At 44.2% G+C, this 21,813-nt stretch overlaps 3 protein-coding genes across 5 annotated transcripts; 2 read left to right on the forward strand and 1 right to left on the reverse strand.

Annotated features, from left to right (window-relative positions):
- Positions 1 to 482: 482 nt before the first annotated feature.
- Positions 483 to 4,564, reverse strand: polr1g (RNA polymerase I subunit G). The gene is made up of 3 exons (XM_076111948.1): positions 3,569 to 4,564; positions 3,071 to 3,215; positions 483 to 1,775 (listed from the first exon to the last, which is right to left on the reverse strand). The coding sequence occupies exons 1-3, from the start codon at positions 3,651 to 3,653 to the stop codon at positions 1,001 to 1,003; spliced, it is 1,005 nt and encodes a 334-aa protein (XP_075968063.1). The 5' UTR covers positions 3,654 to 4,564; the 3' UTR covers positions 483 to 1,000.
- On the forward strand, positions 3,873 to 9,019 carry irf2bp1 (interferon regulatory factor 2 binding protein 1). Of its 2 annotated transcripts, none has more exons than XM_076111947.1 (3): positions 3,873 to 5,206; positions 5,498 to 5,808; positions 6,314 to 9,019. In XM_076111947.1, the coding sequence occupies exons 1-2, from the start codon at positions 4,191 to 4,193 to the stop codon at positions 5,757 to 5,759; spliced, it is 1,278 nt and encodes a 425-aa protein (XP_075968062.1). In that variant the 5' UTR covers positions 3,873 to 4,190; the 3' UTR covers positions 5,760 to 5,808; positions 6,314 to 9,019. The 2 variants fall into 2 exon arrangements, with proteins under 2 accessions (XP_075968062.1, XP_075968060.1); XM_076111945.1 differs by having other exon boundaries at positions 5,498 to 5,804.
- Positions 9,020 to 9,163: 144 nt separating this feature from the next.
- Positions 9,164 to 17,441, forward strand: foxa3 (forkhead box A3). Of its 2 annotated transcripts, none has more exons than XM_076111943.1 (3): positions 9,164 to 11,586; positions 13,184 to 13,289; positions 14,618 to 17,441. In XM_076111943.1, exons 2-3 carry the CDS (start codon positions 13,218 to 13,220, stop codon positions 15,926 to 15,928), a joined length of 1,383 nt encoding a protein of 460 aa, XP_075968058.1. In that variant the 5' UTR covers positions 9,164 to 11,586; positions 13,184 to 13,217; the 3' UTR covers positions 15,929 to 17,441. The 2 variants fall into 2 exon arrangements, with proteins under 2 accessions (XP_075968058.1, XP_075968059.1); XM_076111944.1 differs by having other exon boundaries at positions 9,164 to 11,507.
- The last annotated feature ends 4,372 nt before the right edge of the window (positions 17,442 to 21,813 follow it).

Consider the following 21,813-nt stretch of genomic DNA (forward strand, 5'->3'; position numbering starts at 1 on the left):
CTGGCTACAGATACGCAGAGATTTATGGACTTGGTATCAACCGACAGGGGTTTTGATGCCAGTGTTTTGTGCCGACACGCAGTATTATTTGAAAAGGACTTTCAGCATGCCAACACATTACAGGCTTGAAGAGTTCCCTCCATAGTTGTAGAGGAGTCATTGATGGCTGAGCTGAAAAGCCACTGAACAGATCATGATGTGCATCGTGAACCTCACTGCTGGACCTATTTAATGAGGACAAAGTACTTCAGGGAACTTGATGTGCAAATAAAAGCACAATTTCAGCAGATTCTCAAACATGTTCTCATGCTGAGTTCAGAGAGAGAGGGAGATATTTACTAAAAGGCCAATTTTGTTTCAATTGGCCTATTGTTGCGCAATTCAAAAGCTGCAGTCGGGAGTTCACAAAACCAATTCTAGTTTCATTCCTTCTGGATGAAATCACGGCTCAATCAAGGCATGGGCGGAAAAACACAAACACGTCTCTTTCATTTCATTTATTTTGGAGTTTATTTTGAAACATGTGTTCTCCAATATATGTGACTCAGATCCTTTAAAACTAAAACATGACGTGACACTAGATCGCCTCTGGTTTGCTGAACCTGCTGCCAAACCAGCGACGCTGCGGTGCCTGGCTGTGTAATTATGCACACGGACGCAGTGTGCGAGCGTGATCCCATCAAACCTATACCACGACACGCCAAGACACTGGCAAAGAACGCAGAAGTTCCCCTCTGACTGACTCATAGGCGGCTGCAGCACATTCTTTCTGTGTAAAACTGTCACTCTCCATGTTGAAACGAGAGGAACGTTGGCCCCTTAAAGACTCTGGGATGAATCCACCGCTCAATTGGTTCAGGATGTGTTCTTTTTTTCGGTTGTTTTTTTTCCTGGATGCGATGTCCTTGCCAAAGCAAGCCCTGCATTAGTAAACTAGTGGTAAGATGGCTCCCGTGAGGCCCGAAAATAAACAAAACTAAACAACAAAGAGACGACGGGGCTAGTCGTCGTCCGTTTTGCTTTTCTTCTTCTTTTTCTTCTTCCTTCCCGAGCCCTCCACGACGTCGCCGTACGAAGCGTCTACCGGTTCTAATTTCACCTCCACCTCTTCCTCCTTCATCGTCACGCTGGGCTCCACGCCCTGTTCCACCTCCTCTCGCTCCCTGTCCTTCTTTTTCTTCTTCCTTTTCCTCCTCTCCTCCGAAGTGTAGCACTCCTGGAAGAGGAGCCCCGTCGACGCTTCCTCTTGAATTTCGGCTACCGGTTCCGCTTTCACCTCCACTCCCTCCGTCTTTATGCGCTTTTCTTTCTTTTTCTTCATTTTCCTCCCTTCCTCATCCTGCCACGTCTCCTCCACGAACCGCTTGGCGACCAGCGGTCGGAGGGTCGCGGACGAGGGCCCCAAGGCGGCCCCGTCCGCCTCGCTCTCCGCCACGCAGGTCAACGTGGGGGTCTTGCTGCCGAACGGGTGGAACCGCTGCTTCAGGCCCGGCGGTATGGAGGGCGGCAGGGCCGCGGGGATGATCTGAGGGGCCTGGTTGGCGCCGGCGTTTCCGTAGCTCTCGCACACGTTCAGCATGCCCGAAAAGGCCGGCCCGAAAACCACGCCGCCCGACGACCGCTCGGCGCTGGTGAGCAGGTGGAGCTCGGAGGTGCCGTGGGGAGACGCCAGGATGCTGTAGATCTGCTGGCCTCCTCCAGCCTTGGCTCCGCCTGCAGCCGTGGGAACCTTCAGGGTCTGGAGACCCGAGACGGGCACCTTGACGCCGCTGAAGCTGAATGGAGGGAGGGGAGACGAGGTCATACAACGTTTGCACCAAACTACGTCATTTACTTTGAGGGAGCTCTCTGAAGCTTCAGCAAACTAAACACAGTGAATTTCGTAGCGTCTAAGCTGCTCTAATGTAGAACAAACTGCCAGAAGAGCCAAGACTACTTTAAAATCCAAGCTGCCTGTTAACCATTGTTTTTAATTCATTTTCTTTTGTTTTATTGATGTCATTCTGTGGGCTTTTGCTAGCTTGCTTTTATTGTTTTTCATAAATTGTATCTTGTGTAATCTGTAAAGCACTTTGGGTATAAAATGTGCAACATAGATAAAAATGCCTTGCTGTTGCCGTTAGTATGGAGCCCATCTCCAGCTCCACCTGCTGGCCCCAGCAGACACAACCCTAACCCCCGCTGTCAGTCTCTGCATGCTAAGTGTGACTTACCTTTGAATTGCTACAGACATTGTTTAAAGGGGATCATAGGCATTCATTCGCTTCTTCCGCAGAGTCTTTGTGCTTTCTCGCCTCGCGGGTTTCTGTGGATCCTGGTTATATCTGGACCCTGGTCCTGCCTGACAGCCACTGCTACGACTATTGTTATTATTATTAGTCAGATTTATATTATTGCTACTGCTTTTATTATCAGTAATATTCCATTCTATCCACTGCTGCTGTTATTGTAAGTAGTCATTTCTATTATTATTTTGCTATTATTGGTGCTTTTACTTCTCTCATATGCATCTTTTATGTCCTATGGATTGACAATGTTGTAATTTTATTATGTTGTTCATTCTGTACACATCTATTGCTCTTCTGGTGTTTTGCCTTTTCTGATGTGAGGAAGTAGAAATTTGTGACTTTGGGGTTTACAAATGAATTCAATTGAAAATTGAATTGAAAGTAAAAATTGCTATTACAGCCGTACTTGGTCTGGAATGACCAGAACCGTATGATGGCTAACGTTAGTCAACAATAGTTAAATAGATAATTTCACCGATGTAATGACTGTTATGTACTTGTGTTACTATTATGCTTCGTTTTAGCAGTCTAGTTTTGTCCTTGTAACTTTTTAATGAACATTTGTCGCTGTTCAATAAACATTACAGGATCCCTTTAATTTATTAGCTATTCATGAGTTACGCAGCCTCAAAACTGGGAGAACCAAAGCAGTGATCCACGTGTGATTTCTTTGTTTTTTAAAGATTTTTGTTGATATGAATCTTTGCTACGACACAAGAACAGGTTTATGATTCTGCTTGAGAGATTATTTGGAAGCAGTGACGTGTTTAGATTGTACCTACCATTCTGGGTTAAAGCTGGCAGGAGCTTTAATGAGCCACAACTCATCCTTGCTGCTCTCCAGACTCTCTGAGAGAGTGCTGCTGCAGGGCTTATGGCAGAAACGCACAAAGTCAGTAGGACACTGGTACGTGGTGGTCTTCTTCTCTGTGGGTCCAAACGGCACGCATTCATTATTTCATGAACACAACAACACAGGGCATAAACAATAATACACGGAAGATATTAGAAGACACACGACCAAGGCTTTGACAATTGCAGAGCATTATTTTGAGTCAGAGCTGGGCTGTTTAACATCTGTACTTAAGAAGATCTAGACTTTAAATAAACGATTTTATTTGTTCTATTTCAATGAGTCAAAGAGTAAATATAGATGCGTTAACCCTAACAATCTGGGGCTCAGTCTGCTGTACGGTGGATTTACTTGTTTGCTTCGTATGTCTGAGTTAAACTGCCAAACAACACCAGCTTTGTGCTAAAAGAAACGCGTGAGAACTTACCAGGTTCTTTTTGCTTTCCACGTGGTTCTTTTGTAGAACTGTCCTCTTCTTCTTCGCTCGATGAAGATGATATCACTCGAGGCATTTTTATAATTACAAATAACCACAAACCGCTCAAATTATAAGTTTTCTACCTCAAAACGCATGGCTACGGCGGACGCACATGTGTTGACACCGAACGACCTCTGACCTTTAATTACCTCACTTCCGTGTCAGTTTTAGTTGTAGTTCCAATACCATGCTGGGTGAGTTGGTTTGCGTTGACGAAACAAGGTGAGGAAACTCAAACGCCCATAATGCACCTCGCAAGGTTACGTAACGTCCCGCCGTCCGTTGGGGAAGCAGTTGACAGCAGTCAAGAGCAGGCCGAAGTGGGTAAACAAAACAAACATATGAAAAAAGGAGCAAGAACAACCTCAAAGTTGAATTTACTTTTATAACCGTAGGATGTTTAACATTGTTCTAAAGCGGTTTGAAGCCCGTTAAAGGAGAAATTTGAAAGCAAAGAGTTGGAGTGCACCTGTCAGAAGCTAAATAGGTTAACCGAGCTAACGTGTGCTAGCACGTCAGCTAGCTAGCTGGCTCGTTGAACTCGCTCAGGTTAGCCTGCTCGCTAGCAGCCATGTCGTCCCCCTCCTCCTCCAGGCGCCAGTGGTGCTACCTGTGCGACCTGCCAAAGATGCCGTGGACTGTGGTGTGGGACTTCAGCGAGGTGGTTTGCCGTGGCTGCGTGAACTACGAGGGAGCTAATCAGATCGAGTTCCTGATAGCGAATGCCCGACAGCTAAAACGAACCCACGGGATGCAGGACGGTAACGTCAGGTCACCTGGTCCCTCGCCCAATAAACACAGCACATCTGGCAGAGGAGACGGTGTTGCGGACGGGGGCAGGCCGCACATGGACCGCTTCGAAAGGGGAGGAAGAGGAGAAAGCACCGTGTCAGCTATTCGTGTGCCGCCCAACGGGCTGCACCGTGACGGCCAGCCGCCCCAAGAAGTGAACCGTCAGAGCCCCAGCGGCAGCCGAAGACCCATGCTAGGCGCTGCTATCCCTCCTTGTCTAGTAACTCAAAGTATGGCGGGGATTCCCCATGGGCTACTTGCGGGCATGCCAGCGGGTCTGACCGCCAGGACATCCCCCATGACCAGCTCCATGATCTTCCCTGCCCCGGTGCTGGCTGAGATGAGCCGCAGACAGCTGGGGATAGGGATGGGGATAGCCCCTTTCATCACTCCGGAGCTGGAACGAGAGCTCAGTTCGTCCCAGAACCAGGCCAAAATACAGAGCCAGATCCACACCGCTGTGGCTGGCAGCAGCGCCAGCAAGAGTGCCGGCATGCCTTCTTCGTCCTCGACCTTGGCTGGAGGTGTGAGCCAGACTAGTCCCAAGCCCGCCTCATCTCCAGCCAGGCAGCCGCGCCCCCTGACCTCGAGGTCTGGAGGGGAGCCCCTGGGATCCAGCACCTCAGCAGAGGCGGCCACCACAGCCGCGGCGTTACCCCACAGTGGTGCCTCTGAGCTGGGATCAGCATCTGCCAGCAACACCCATTCAACTGGTCCCACTCTGTCCTGCACCTTGTGTCATGAGAGGCTGGAAGACACTCACTTTGTGCAGTGTCCATCAGTGCCAGGGCATAGGTTTGTATTGTTTTCTATTCTTTTGTCTTGTTACGGTAGTGCTATTTGTAAAGTTATGTTTCTGTGAATAAAGTGCTTTGTTTTGGAGCTTTTAGTCAGACTAAAGAAGGAATTTAAGACATTGTATTCTCTGGGCATTTTATTTGTTATTACATTGTATATACTACAAAACATGATTACTTACTTAAACAAATAGTTGGTTATTACTGCAATTATCATTAGTCGTTGGTAGTAATATTTATGTCTCACTCCTAATTGTAGTAACGTCCTCTCTACCGTCCCCAACTTAAGGTTCTGCTTCCCGTGCACCAGAGTGTACATCCAGAGCCGGCGGGGTGACGGGGAGGTGTACTGCCCCAGCGGAGAGCGCTGTCCGTTGGACATCTCTCCCAACAGTCCCCCTTGGGCCTTCATGCAGGGAGAGGTCTCCACCATTCTTGGCACGGCTGGAGCAGGAGCTGCCGCACCCGGAGCGGGGAACGGGCCTGGAGCTGCGGCTGGGAGTGGAGACTCCGGCGGAGATGTCACCGTCAAGAAAGAGAGAGAGACGTGATGACGGGTTCCACGGAAACCAGACCAGGACCCAATGCAGTACCAGGCAGGTTCTGTTGCATTGTGATACCATTTTATAAAGAGAGCACCTTAGTTTACACCATCTGCATTTGCTATATTTTTGTCCGTCCTCTCTGACAACTGCTTCAGGTTCAGGTTTGTGATTAGTTTATCTGTTGAATATATACATTGTTTTAATTTCAATTGAACAGGCATTTCCATTGTTATTTTATCAATACAAATGTCCTGAATTAAGATTCCTCAAATTTACCAGTATTTCTATTCATCTTCCAGGCTCTTTGGGATATTGGAATATCAATTTTTAAGCAACAAATTGATGAGTATTCGGTAGATGGATGAGGGATACACAATGACTCATCAGTCTTAACTCCTTAACAAGAGGAAGTCAGAGTATTGTAAAGGTTTTGTAACTGTATTTGTTTATTACCCACTAGATTTGCCCAATCTAGGGCACACAGCTCTGATATGGTGGGATGTTTACCCTGCGTAATTGTTTGTTGTATATATTGTTTGCTTTTTTTTTTGTCGCTCCAGAGTCGTATCACATACCAGAAGGAGATGTCTGCAGTGGAGCTCTGTGAGACCCAGAAGAGAAGCCACACAGCGACCCACAGTCCAGAAAACCTCCACTACAAAGGTCTTGACTCCAGCTGCTCACACCGCCAAATTGTATCAACATTTATCAGACTTCAATTGTTTATTATGTACTGTGTGAGTCCGATATTCAGGGCCAATCAACAGCTGATCAGTGGCTACTTTTTGTAGAGTCAGTAGTATCACTGCCCACATTAGCACTGCCAGCTAGCTACTGTTAGCAGCTGGAAATAAACAGGCTCAAGCAACACATAGACCGTCTCACTTTTCTACAAACAAAAGCATACACCGCCATCATATGGAAGATGTCATCACATAAAATATACTCGCACCCCGACTTGAATATGCACCTTAAGAAACAAGCAGTGCCAACAGGACTACTGAAATGTCTCTCTTTCTCTAAATGGTTCATATATCATCGTCACTGGTTTGATTTGCTAACGGTAGCTAGCAGAGCTGCTTGTTAGCAGACCTAGTTTAGTTATGTTTATTGTTCCTAATGACCCTCGTCGAACTCACAGAAAGTAGCCACGGTGTTTATTCCAGCAGTCCGCTCAATATTGTGAAAGCACAAACGTTTGTTTCGACAAATCCAACACAAATGTTGAAATACTAAAGACGGTGTCCCCGGTTGTTCCGCATCTCTGTTGTTGATGAACAAACTGCTGCGACCTCCGGCTGCTGTCGGACAACATGCAGGCGCTTCTGAGTTGGAACTTGCCGTGCCATTGCTTGGTCTAAATTAAATATTTAAGCTTTTACAAATGCAATTTATATTAAAAACTGACAGTTATCGGGACAAAGTGTACCTTAAATTTGAAATACAAATGTATTTTTTATTGTTTCATGACTGAATCTGTCTTTCGGTGCACAATCAGTGCGAAACTAAAGAAAATAAATCTTTAAAACTCAGCATGCAAACCGACATGAGATACGGACAGAATGCCAGTAATGACATTTCTCTGTGTCCCTTTAAATCGGCTTTAAATACGGCTCACTTTGACTCAGTGTAGAAACAACCTTCTAAGCATAGACCGGATTGTGTTATCTGTATTTAAATGTTGCTTTCATACGAGATCCAGCCTACGCTTTACCCCGAATGTATATGAAAAGATATCTATTGATAGGCTGAGGACTATATTTTATACTAGAATGTTAAATGTTATATACTGTATAGATCTACGATAGGATGTGCAATCTTTAGTCATATTATATGCAACGGTTTGGAATATGTGATTAAAGACAATTGTGTATCATTTCCTAAACCTTTTAGTTTTTTTTAAAGTGAGAATCTACCTAAAAGCAGAATGTTGTTTATGAATTAGTTTCTCCCAAAAGTAGAGACGAGTCACCTTAGTGGAGTGGAAACTGTATCTCAAAGTATGTTTTCTGTTTTGAAATCATCCGCGTTGCAGATGTTGACATTAATCGTATTGATTAGAACAAACAACGTCACAGTAGAATTTGCTTTCCATTCATATCCATTGTTCAGTTCATGTCAGTGGACCTGATGTGGGAGAACAAACACACTGTAGTTGTGATGAAAGCGCGTGCAGGGACTTTATGTTTCTAAACAATCCAACAGCACAACAAATGAGCTTTCTTTGGTGGATTCTCTCTTTATGTGCAGCATGTTGGGCTGGGCGATGATTCAACGTGATCATTTTAATCGTACCGTGATGATGTCGTGATAGCAGATCACCTCGTCTTCATTGAGAAGAACGAGCACAAACAAACTCTAATTGGCAAGAAAATGTGATTTTTGCACTAAGGTTTTTCATTAAATGAGAAAATACTCTTCGTTTGTCAAGTATTTAATTCACACAGTAGTATCCAAAACCAAGTGCTTATTTCATATAGTGTATTTATTTATTGAACTACCAGTAAACAGGCTGTATGGTGATATATATCACCATACAGCCACAGCAGCACGTATCCGTCACCAGTACAGCAGCACAGACAAACCAAAGGTCACTTTATTCCCAATGTGATGTTTCTGGATGAAAAAATATATATTCTATATGTAATCTGGCTTTCTCCATCAAGCCGTTACAGTTTACAGGCTCATGTGGTCTACTGTAAAGGGGAGATTATATATATATATATATATATATATATATATATATATATATATAGATATATATATATATATATATATATATATATATATATATATATATATAGATATATATATATATATATGAGAAATGTCTTTGAAGAAGTGGACTTTCAGTTTAATATGCACTGACGCATCATGCAATTCCCTCGTTAAGTGCCTTTTTAAAACGTTTACCGTCTGTGTGTCTGGGAACCTCAGGGGAATCAGGAGCGCATGGCTTCTTTTTTTTTTTTGTACTTTTTATTGTCCAGTCAATGATTCACCTGAAACAGTTTCCCCTCAGTCGCCAGCAGACGGCTTCTGCTTTCATCCCGAGTCTTTGTACAGCCGGCTCATCGTGTCGATACGAGGCCCCTCCTCGCGTCGCCTCTTCTTTTCATCCACGCGTCACCTTTTTAGGGTTATTGCAGCGTCATGTACAAAATAGAAACCAGAACTAAATGGGATGTAAGCGTCTGCTTGTTTATTTGGAGGTTTTTTTTCTGCTTCTTGAGTTTAACCACTGAGATTAAATCATGTTAAATGCCTTTGTTTGTGGAAAACAAGTCTCGTTACTTTCTGATTTCATGTATAATGATGATTATGCAATGATTTTTTTAGACACTCCCCTGTCTTCTGAATATTGCTAAATGAATCCAGGGTAACATCTTGTTTCTCATCCAGCTAAGTGTACTCTTCCAACATGAGGATCGATATTGTGTCATGTTGTATTTCTAGCTGGTCTAACCACACATTGGTCGGCATCATGGCTCCGTAGACAGCAGCTGTTCCCACAGGACCAAAGCACAGATTGATTCAGGACATTTCAGTTAAAACACAGGAAATTACATGTTTTGCCACTGATTCAGACATTTTTTTGTCAAAATAAATGTAATTTTCTTCATGCTTCATGCACTACATGGTACACAATAATTCCCCACACTGTTGGGCTCTAAATGAATACTTTATTTCTATCTTTTTCTCCCAGTAAAGCAGCGTTTCAGTCTTGTGAAAGAGAAAAACAGGCATTTCTTTTAGAGGCAGCAATCAAATCATAATCACCTGTTGGTCCGCAAACAGGAAGGAAAAGAAATGATGTTGATCACAGCGCTCCAGAAAATAGAACCACCAGGATATCCAGGGGGGGAACAAACATTAAATACAACACAACCTGAAAAACACATGCTCATTTGATAAGAACGGTAATAATCAAATAGCTGTTGGGGTGTGATATAGACGCGCCCCCTCAATGATATGGTGTGTATTCTCTCCCACACACACCATCATCCTATGAGTACAGAGACCTGATTAGATGGGAGTTGTGTAATTGCCTCCCTGTTAACTTTTGTATGGAAGTCTTCTTGGTCTCTAAATGTAAAAGACATCAAATGACCTCCACGTGTTTGTAATTTTCAGTCTCTGACATATTTAACATTGTATCCTGTGTATTTATTTTCCTGCTGTTTCTACTTTCTACTGTGATCGCCATCTTGTGGCGTTTCATTTTCTCCTGTTGGCTGACCAGCAGGTGATAATGATTTCAGCTGATTCCTGCCGCTACAAGAATTCTTTTTTTTCTCGTTCACACAAGAAGATCTTTACAGAGCGAAAACATTTCCTTTACAAAGTAAAACAGTGTGCAGCCCTCCTTCGTTTGTCTTGCACCTGAGTATCTTTGCCTAGATGAGTGCACACAGCTGATACATACAAACATTCAGAAATGACAAAGCAAAGACATTGACGCGAGCGCTCAGACCCTTCGATCGTCTTTGAGACGTTTCGACATCTTGATTGTAACACACCTGCGGTCATTTCAGCTGATTGGACATGATTTGTAAAAGGCACACACACACCTGACTAAATAAGGAGCATGTACCTCCCAAGTGTGTGGGATTTATGATAATAATAAAGATGCAACAACATGTCATATCTGCCACCTTATCTGGTTCCATGATTCTAACAGTTAGATTTGACTTTATCTTGTTTGGGTATTTAACATTGTACTGTGGAATAAAAAGTTGTTCAGAATCTTTATGTTTAAACACTCATATGTGAAGGGACTCTCATTTAATTGAGTTTGCTTTGTAGTTTTGGACTCAGTTTAACAGGAACTCTCCTCTAGTGGCCACGAGATGGCGCTGTTAGGTGTTTGACCTCAGTCCGCCTGAGAACCAGATGTAAGAAAAAGTGATGAACTGTCATCAGGGACGAGGGGGCGTTTGATTACCCCCCCTCACCGTCCTGCCGCAGTGCTCCACGTAGGCCGATGTGCCGTTTCCTCCATTAGTGTCGGCTATTGTTAAACCAATTATAGAGGTGTTAATGGCTGATGGAGGGCCCATTGGGATGAGAATCGGCCCCAGGGAGAGGAGATGGGATGGCGAAATGTGTGTTGGGGGCCTTGAAGGAGCATTAAGCCCAACCAGGGTTGAAATAAATGAATGAGGTTCCAAGAGCGTCCACCTGAAGAAATAAGCTACTCTCTATAGATTCAGTGGAAATCAGTGCAGATGGCGTCCAGCGGAGCTGCTGGAAATCCACCCAAACTGTTAGAATCCAGCTGTTTGTTTTTCCAGAGCAAAATGAATGTGATGCCGAGTTGGAAATTGAATATTTCAGATTTCCCAATGGCACCTGAAGGCAACAAAATTATAGATAAAATAAGTAAAATTGCTAATATCCAAGATGTGGATCACCACCCAAATCTACAGCCTAAACTGACGTCCGATTGTAGTGAATTATATTATTTATTCTCATGAAAATACATACATTTGATCTTAACATGTGTTGTATTGTACAATTGTATTGTATTGTTGTATTGTTCCCTTTCATTATTATGATCACAAGCTGGAGGGCACAGTTTTAATCCTTCTTCTTTATCTACAACTGCTGCAGGTATCACCGTCCAGATGGGAGAGGCCCACCTCTGTCAGGCTTAATTACATCATTACAGACGCCGAGGTGTTACGCTCGCTCCACGGGTTAATCGACCTGACAGCGCTTTGCAAACAGGCGATAATCGCCGAGTCTTTACAGGTGATGGCCGCGCAGAGAGTCTGACTGACGACATGTATATTTATAGGAGCTGAGACATGACGACTCGAACACGTTGGTGGTAAATATGAAGAACAATCCGTCACTGTGCTTGATTATTAAATGGATATAATCATCAGTGCAAGGGTCAGAGCTCCATCATATCATACAACTTTACAGATATATGGCGATATAACTCTTATTTTTGCTGTATTCGTGCGCGCTCACGCGCCTTCCTGTCATTCCTTATTTCCTCGGGATCTTTTCTTCTTAATCCCGAGGACCTCCCGCCTGCGCATCAATTACATCTCCATTGACTGGCCATTAGGCAGAGGCATTGACATTCACGGCCCACCGTCTGCACCGAGGCCGATGTGTATTCCCCTCCGAACACAGGAGTCCGGCCTTACACCCGGATTACAGTATGTATTGTGTTGCTCCGTGGCGGCGGGTCGCGAATGCCTCTTTTGGAAGAATAAATGGAAAAAAATAAAGCATCTCTCAACATTTAACCGAGGAGCCACGTTTACACGCACGGATTGCACACGCGAGCGTTAAAAGTAAAAAAAATGTCTGTTGGTACCTTTACGTTTTGATTGAGTTTACTCCACCTTGTGTTGCAGTTAAATGTTTGAATCAGCGTGGGAAGGTTTATCAGGGGGGTGGGTTTTATTTGTGTATGTGTTTTGGGGGGGGCTCCGATCTCTGATGGTCTGATCTTTTCTATTGATATTCCAATATTTAGTCAAATTCTTTCGTGATTTTTTTTCATGACTATATTTGACGACCAAAAATTTATTTCATTTATTTAACCAAATAACTCAAAGCTATGTTCATATCTCCAGAGACGTGATAGTCGAGAGAATTAACGAGTTGTAACACCCCTGGCCACACACAACCACACGCACACACACACACACACACACACACAGACAGAAAACAGAGTCCCAACTCTAATAAACGTATTTCGACATATTGACCACATATTGTGTTTTTTTGTGCAAAATCGAATTAAATATATTGATGACATGATTGCATTTTTGGGGGCTTTTTCCCATCTATTTTTAGAACAGACGCATTTCTTCAAACCTGTTTGATACGTCACTTACGAGCATATTACCACTATTAAGACCTCACGTCACCGCTCAACATTCGTTCGTCCGGGTGGCCCCCGTTACAGCCGCCGGCCAATATACAGCACGCCAGGGGGCCACATCGGCCTTTTTGCCGGGGCCCTTCCTGGTATTCAAATGTCAGGAGCGGGGCGGGACCCGCTGGCACCTTATAAGAGGAGGACTTCCAGGTTCCTCTAGTCTACTGTATTTGCGCGCTGCACCTCCGCCTGACACACGCTGCCTTCCGAGGGCCCCGGAGGACATAGAGAAAAAAAAAAACGGGCCAGAAGAAGTCAACATCTGCTGAGCCATAACAAGAATAAGGTTATGAAACAATGGACGACTGACAAATAAGAAATATTGACTTTACTATTCCCAGGAGCAGAACGTCACGTTTGTTGTTTCTTAGCTCATTTTTTTGGGGCTCTACATATTTTCTCCCTCTTTCTTGGCAAAGGGGAGACAACTTTCTGCTTTTTCCTTTTTTTGTTTTTTCAACAACTAACAACTTTGCGACGGATTTTATATTTATTTTTGATCTTTTTTCAAACAATCCGGTCATAGATCAGTCTTTCTCCTCCGAAGACTTGTGTTGGGGATGTTGAGCTCCGTGAAGATGGAAGCACATGATCTACCAGAGTGGAATACTTTCTACAGCGATGCCAGCGAGGTAAAGACACGCTCACTAATAGAAATAGCAGCAATAACAATAAAACATTAAATACAATAAACCAACTGCTTTTTATTTACTGGTGTTGTTAGGAGTGGTCTAAGGTAAAGGGCTTTCTTGGCAGTGAAATAGAGAAGACAAAATATTATTAGCGCAGTAATCCGTCCGAAACAAACCATCTGTAATCCTGATTTGATGATACACTATAAAAGAATAAGATACAGATTTTACATTCACTTCTTAAACTCGCATGGGAAATATTGTAGGAATAGCATAATAAGTAAAATAACGTTGAGTATAATAAAAGTATAATTGAAGGCGCACTTTATATTTTTACAGTGATGTAACAACAACCATCATGAGAAATATACCTTAAATAATACCAATAAGTATCAAAAATATATTGTTCTCGCGAAATAATCCCAATAGTAACATTATTATAACATTATTGAAAAATGTTTTTAAAAAAACAGCAATAATAAATGTATTTAATTTATTTATTGATACTTAATATATATATCATTATACATATTTCGGTTCTTAGTTGTTAACTCGATGACAGTTTTTAAAAAAGTGATTTGCTCATGAATAGACTTTCTTCCTTTGTGCCCCCGCAGCCGCTGAAGTGTTGCGACGATTCAGGTGTAAATGTTACGAGACCTTTTTTCTCTTCTCCCCCCTCACTAATTCAATTAGGGTTAATTCCATCAGCAGCTTCAGTTCTCACCTCGACCTGATGAAATTAAAGAGTCTGATAATATTTAACCAGAGATCAGTAAGCGGGCCGCGATCCCTTTATGGCCTCCGAAGAATTTCATCAAATACTTTTAACCTCTTGTCAAAAGGCTTTTTAGAAATTTCACCAAAAAAAGAAAATACTAAACGGAATTATTCCTCTTTAACAAAAAAAAAAGTACAACAGAAAATAATCAAATTCAAAAAGGTTGAGCTTAAAAAGTGAAGATTTAGTTGTCTTGTGTATTTTTCCGCGGAAGCAGAGGAGGAGGCCGTCTGGTCTGAAGCGAGAGGCACCATGACGCGCTTTTTACGCATTTTTCAGGTTAACATCGCGGTGTGAAATCCATGTCCTCTCGCGCACTGAGAGCTTCATTGTGCATTGATAAGGAGTCGCTTTTAGAGTCAACCCGCTTTACTCTCCCGTTTAGACATTCACTTTAGCCGCTCTTTTGAATCAATACCAGTTTAATAGATAAGAGTTTATTATATTTGTTTTCTAAATGTTAAAAATGATATATATTTATTGTTGCTGCATGATAGCCAACTGTGTTTTTTTTTGTGAATAACCAGATGTTCCTCTTTTCCTCCAGATGTATTCCTCTGCCAGCACCATGAACTCCGGTCTGGGCTCCATGGGCTCCATGGGCATCAACAGCTACATCAACTTGAACCCGGCCACCGCCTCCCCTGCAGGCATGAACATGGCGTACCCAAGCTCCAGCCTCAGCAGCTCCCCCCTGGCCTCCATGGGCTCCGGGCCCGGCCACATGTCCCTCTCCCCGGTGGCCTCGTCCCTCGGCTCGGGCCCTCTGACCCAGCTGGGCCCCTCCGCTCCAGGTTCCCTGGGCTCCCTGACCCACTACCAGAACATGGGCCAGTCCATGAGCCAGCTAGGGTACTCCTCCACTGCGCCCCTGAGCCGCACAGGACCCAAGGAGATGCCCCCGAAGCCCTACCGGCGCTCCCTGACCCACGCCAAGCCACCGTACTCCTACATCTCCCTCATCACCATGGCGATCCAGCAGAGCGGCAGCAAGATGCTCACCCTGAACGAGATCTACCAGTGGATCATGGAGCTGTTCCCCTACTACCGTGAGAACCAGCAGCGCTGGCAGAACTCCATCCGCCACTCGCTCTCCTTCAACGACTGCTTCGTGAAGGTGGCGCGCTCGCCGGACAAGCCGGGCAAGGGCTCCTACTGGACCCTGCACCCGCAGTCCGGCAACATGTTCGAGAACGGCTGCTACCTGAGGCGCCAGAAGCGCTTCAAGATCGAGGAGAAGCTGGCGAAGAAGGCGGGCAAGAACCAGGAGGGGGGCTCGGGGAAAGGGGGCCACGGTGGCGATCACCTGGTCGAGGACCACAGCCCCGCGGGAGGATCGGAGGGAGCCGACTCCGCCCACTCGGACAACTCCCACCCAGGCTCCTCGGACGACCAGCCTCATCCCCGAAACTCTCTGGTTCCGATGGACTGCCCTCCGCTGTCCTCCTCACACCTCCACAGCCCGCCCGTCTCCCTGCCTCCGTCCTCCGTCTCGTCCTCCCTGTCCCTCTCGGCCGCCACCTCCTCCAGCCCGCTCCTCCACTCCCAGTCTTTAGTGGGCGGCCCCCACCTCCTGCCCAGCGCCATGCAGCAGCACATGGACCTACAGAGCGACGCCCTCAAGTCCCTGGACCCCCACTACAACTTCAACCACCCCTTCTCCATCACCAACCTCATGTCCAACGAGCAGAAGATGGACCTCAAGTCCTACCAGGACCAGGTGATGGCCTACAACAGCTACGCCAGCGGCTCTCCCGTGGGGGCAAAGCAGATCTACGACAGCCAGGGCCCGGTCACCATGGACTCAGGCGCTTACTACCAAACTCTGTACAGCCGCTCGGTGCTCAACGCTTCCTAATATGGACACCCCCCCACGCCCCTAACCCCACACACACACACACCTGTCTCTACAGGCGAGCCAAGATGGAGACTTCTTTTCCTCTCCTGCCTTTTCTAAAATGGACACCCCAGCTCTCTTTATCTTCCTCTTTCTCTCCCCCTCTGGCTCACGTCCAGAGGCCTCGGCAGAGACTCGCATCTAAAATGGCTGCCGTGTTTGAGGGACCAAAGGACAGTTTTTTTAGTTTTTGCTTTACCAACTCTGAAGAACCTGCGGACCGGTTGGTTACACGGAGGACTGAAAAAGTTTCAATGAAGACGTCCGACTGGTGTGTGTGTGTGAGTCAATACAGGAGTCAGACTCTGTCTTGGTGAAATTGGCTTTGTACAAATTGTAAATAGAGGTAATACGGGGAGGGGGAAAAAAATAAGAATATTTGCATTTATTTATGAAGGGAATACATTTTAATATATCTTGTATAGCGCTCTGTTGACCAGTTACAACCCAAATGTGAGAGGTTTTCTTTTTCTAATCGGGAGACGGAGGGACGCCGGGCGAGTTTCGAGAGGTTACTGCTTCAGGCAGGTGTTACTGCAGTGGGGGACCTTTATATTTTGTGCGTTACGACATTTCACACCACGTCCATCATTTCCGTCACATCAGGCATTCGTCAATGTAAATGTAGCTGATGAAATCTGTACTTGTTTTTTTTGGTTGATATGAAGAAAGGGGAAAAAAGAAGCCATTTTGTCCTCGCTGGAGCTCGGAGGAAACTAAAGTCATCCTCTGCAGCCGGAAGGAACGAGGCAAAGCAACTGTGGTAAAAACTATTTAAAAAAAACAAAAAAAACATGTTGTGTTTATGTTTTTTGTTACAGGAGCATTAAAACCAGATGCTTTCTCGACAGACTGTCACATTTTGAATCAGAGATAGCCGATGCTGCGCGTGGGGGAGCTCAGTCAGTTACTAAAAGCAGGAGGGGGGGAGAGATGCACTATGGGAGGATTTACATACAGTACTTTGCACTATGGAGCTCCTGATGGCCAGGTGGGCTGATAGTGTGTGCGTTTACAACAATACTTAGGAGCGCCCCCCCCTCACAATGTCAATGCGTCGGCTCAATGGGATCAGTGTAACAATGTCAGCGAGTGTCAAATGACCGTCGCGGTTCCGAAAAAAGTGCCTTTTTCTTCAAATGACCACTGATCTGATAGGAGGTCAATGTATCAACGATCTATTGAAGGACTATTCAGAGGACACAGAAGGTTCAGGTCACACGGTGTCCTTTTTGTGGAGCATATTTTAAGTTTCAAAGAGAATTCTTTTATTTAAGCTGCGTTGCTTTTCAAACTTTGAAAGTGTGCTGATATAATATATTGTTGTTGTTTTTTGTCGTCGTCGTTGTTTTCTGTTGGTTGTAAATGTGATTTAAATGATTCATGTTTCATTTTTCTTATTAAAAAGGCAAAAAATGTGGGGAGAAACGGCGCGTTTGTTTTTTCTTTTTACGTCAGCGATAACGCAGGAAGTGTTTGTCGTTGGCGAGGACGACGGTGAAAGCTGCTTCGCCGATACATTCGGCATCGACGTCTGCGGCTTTTTTCAAAAGCGCAATTTGTTTCCGAGTACTTTCCAAGTAGTACTGAAGTAAGTCTTTAAAAATATTCAAATCAAAAATTACATTTTTTATTATATTTTAAAAAATCTCACTGAATGCAAGGTTTCATCATTTCCTGTATTCAAATCTTTTTATATTTATTTTAATCTCGCTGAACGCAAGGTTTCATCATTTTCCAGAAACATATTGCAGCAAATTTTTTTTTCTTAAAGTCTAAAAACAATTTGGTTCCTGGATCACATAGCGTCATGCTGACGGGGACCTCGATGACTCGTCAATCAATCAATCGCAACTCCATTTCCCTCACCTGCTGCAGGAATAGCAGCGTCTTGTTGAAACAGCTCCTGACCAAATGACTGTGGTGTGTGACATGTCGGACTGGTAGACTAAACACGGCCGGATCACACTGAGAGCCTCAAAGCAGACTTCTGCACATGCAGGGACCATTGGCCCTGCATGTGGCACAGACACACACACACACACACACACACACACACACACACACACACACACACACACACACACACACACACACACACACACACACACAGTGAGACCCGGACCCCTCCGAAAACGACTGACCTGCTTCTGAACCCTCCGCACATAGACATCAACGGAGCAAAAACAGGGCAGAAGCAGATTTTTTATTTTATTGTGCCTGATCGGACCAATCAGATCCTTTTCTATTCATCTCAAACTATAAACATGGAGCACATCACTTCCTGTACTCATAAGAGCAGATTTAGTATGGGAACCTGCTGAATAACATCAAGAGAATAAGTCAGGATTGATGCTCATGAAAATATGTTGTTCTACGGTGACATGCTCATGGTTCCATCTCTTTCCATCTGCAGGACGATAACAAGCTACTTTATTGATCTTGGTTCCTGCAGCTGCCCATCCCTGGCCTCCCGCCCTGTCGCCGGGCCTCGCGTCTGCCTGCTCAACCCCAGCCTCCGCTGTTTTGTCAGAGTCGTCACGTATTTGCCGCGGCCCATTCTTCTCTGTCATGTCAAGTCCAGCAACCGCGAGCCCGAGGCTTAAAGAATATAGACTGCAGCAACACGCACGCACATATGTGTGCTAAAGAAGTAAGTGTCACTGTTTGACTTCAGTGAGTCACGATGCTAAAGAGCACATAGCGATACCGGCTGCTCCAGAAAAATCCAATTTTCCAATTTTTTTGCCAATCCAATTTTTTTTGCCAATCCAATTTTTTTGCGACATCATCAACATGTGGGTCTCTAAATGAGCACCACACGCACTTTAAAGAAATGGCCACTGGTCTATAGTCTGACAGGGAATGTAAAGGGAGTTTGTCACCTTGCATACACAATAGTCCCTTTAGAGCAGTTGGCTTGATAAGATAGGCAAGCGCCCGCCTGATACGGTCTCCACAGCTACAACACACACACACACACACACACACACACACACACACACACACACACACACACGCACACACTAGGCCGGCCCAGGTATGACTAACCTAGCCGACTCTGAAATGTCACTCAGATACGTCCCCTTGCAGTAATCAGGTGACCGCGCTGATTCAGTCCGGGCTTCTCATGAAGAAAAAGCTGATTAGAGTCTATCCACAGATAACATACTGTGGCTTGAGGTTTCGAGGGAGCAACAATGCAGCAGTTAAGAGTGGAAAGATTTCTGGCAACAAAAGGGAGAAAGAAAAAAAAGAAAATTTGTGTGACCCTTACATTTGTAACCTCTCGGTTGTAATCTGTAACCCTCAGCTGACCCAGTTTCCAAACGCGAGACTCTTAGAAAAATAGATAGCGGCTGCTGATAACAGTCTGGATGTCACAAATGGCCATAATTGCCTCACCTGAAGAAGTTTCTGTGATTTGCGTATTATGCACACAAATGGTGTGACTGTTTTGTGCAAGAATCACTTGTGTTTTTCATAAACGTAAAGTCTTAAAATCAACGTATCGTAGCAGGTGTAACACAGTCTTTGCTAGTATGGGAAGTACGTGAAGTTGGTCTAAAGTTACCCTAAAGGTGTAAAAATGCTTTTGGAAAATGGAAATTTGGCTCAAGATCGCAGGACGAAGGTTACCTTGCATGGCAGCGATAATAAAAATAGAAAATGTCGTGAGATTGGGTTGAAATATCGTACTGCTGTTCAATTCATAAAACATTATATTGTGATGAAACTTACAAATTGCACCCCTAGTGAAATAGTCAAATGTGGAGAAAACAGCATGAATAACTCTAACATGCACGTAGACACGCGTCATTTTGGCCCCGAATGTGTCTATCTCTCCATGAAACCCATACGGCTAGATTTGCTGCAGGACTCTGACGACAGCGCCTTGAGTGACGTCTGGTGACGTCGAGGCATAAAAATGACTTGATTAGTGTTTGGGAAAGGAAACGTTAATCGAGGGTCTGCGTCGTTACATTGCAAGTGATTCCTGCAGATACTGGGCCGCAGTACTGGCACTGGTTCTCTAAGCTGTGGTGAATGGAAGCAAAACCAACCAGTAAACACCTCCGATATCTTTCACTCGGCGTAAATTCACGTATTTAATCTGTATTCAATCATTTACGTAATCCCCAGGATTGAAAAAAAAGCCTGTATGTTGACTTTTACATTTATAAGGAACACGCATGTCTAATTTTGTAATTAGCCAAAACAACACACTCATTTTTACAGCGATGTTGTTGTTTTCTGGCCGGCTCATTGGACGACAGAGGAAGGTTAGACACATAACACAGTTTTGGTGTGAGAGTCATAGATCTTATGTCTTCCCATGGGAAGACTCGACAGTTTGTGTAGTGTTTTGCATAATTAGCGACCAAGGTCTGACAGAAGCTTTTAAAGCAAGTCCATGCGAGGGAGACGCTGCTGTCATTCCCAGTAAGACGGATGTCTGTCTCCTGAGGTGCAACAGTCTGTCAGCTCTCCGTGTTGAACACTTGATGACAGATGCCCTCGGGGCCTGGTGACAGCAGAAGCCAGCGTGGAGCCTGCACAAAGAGCGCCTGTGCTCAAATTAAAGAGTTACACGCAAAAAAGCAAGATGTATTATCTGCTCCTGCTGCTGCTATAGTTTACATCTAACCCACATTTAATCATATTCTAGCTACTCTGCAATACTTTAAAACGCTGCGCCGAACACACTCCAACTGTGTTTAAGCAAACAGATATTCCAGAAACTAATCGTGCACTAATGTAGACTAAAAACAATAACAAGAAAGTCTCTATTAACAAAGTGACATGTGTGCATTTCAATGTGCAGCAGTGTTCTATTTAACAGGTGTCTGATTGAAAAGCTTATACAAGCACGCACTGAAAGAAAGAAAGAAAGAAAGAAAGGAGAGAAAAGGGGTGGTGCGTGTTTTGAAGATGTGCCATGCAAACGACGCTGTGCATCCTGGATCCTGTTAGGTGGATGAACTGTTTGCACTTGTTATTGCCTGAGGAGAGGGAGGGAATGAAGGGAGGGAGAGAGAGAGAGAGAAAGAGAGAGAGAGAAGGGAGCACTTACAGTTCAGGCTATACTCTCCACTTTTTGACAAGTGATCCACAGCAAATTTGCATTTGGAAGGAAAATCTGTTATTCACATAGGAAGTCTTAGTAGACACTGAGATATTTGGGTATTTGGTTGTAATGAGTCACATTTAGCTCAAAAGATCTTAAGAATGAAATCATATTAAAAAAAACAAAACAAAGTGTCAGATTAACAATGATGCCATAGAATGTTTGAGTTTTTTTTTCATAGAAAATGCTGCACTTAAGAGAGTCAGAAAGAGCAGTCGCTAATAAACAGGGAGGCAATTTGGTGGTTAACCAGGCAGACAGACAGTCAGAAAGACCCAAAGCTGTAAAGGGGCAGTCAGGCAGACAATGAGCAGATCATAAAGAAGACGACAAAGAAGAAGAGACAGTTCATAAGTCCGTCAGACAGTCAGAGGGCCTGATCTCACAACAAATATACTTCTATGTTCCAACATGATGTGGAAGTTTTTCAGAAAATGCACAAGTTAAATGTGACAACTTGACAATTTGAAATCATTTGTAAGTCCAGCCTCTCGAATGTGAGCATTTGCAGTTTTTAATCTGCTTTATGTAATATATTAACATGATTCGTTCAAAGTCAGACATTTTTTACTTATTTTTTTTATTTTCGTAAGGGAAACAATTAATTGAGAAAATAAGCATCGTTGAATCAAACGATGATTTTCAAAAGGGAGTAGGGACTTGAAAAAGTGTGTCTCTAACACAAATATTATTTGTCTTACAAAGTCATCTGTATAAA

The sequence above is a fragment of the Anarhichas minor genome, unplaced genomic scaffold, assembly GCF_050575085.1.
Source record: "Anarhichas minor isolate MPS153535 unplaced genomic scaffold, ASM5057508v1 ptg000046l, whole genome shotgun sequence".
In the NCBI taxonomy this organism is placed as follows: Eukaryota; Metazoa; Chordata; class Actinopteri; order Perciformes; family Anarhichadidae; genus Anarhichas; species Anarhichas minor.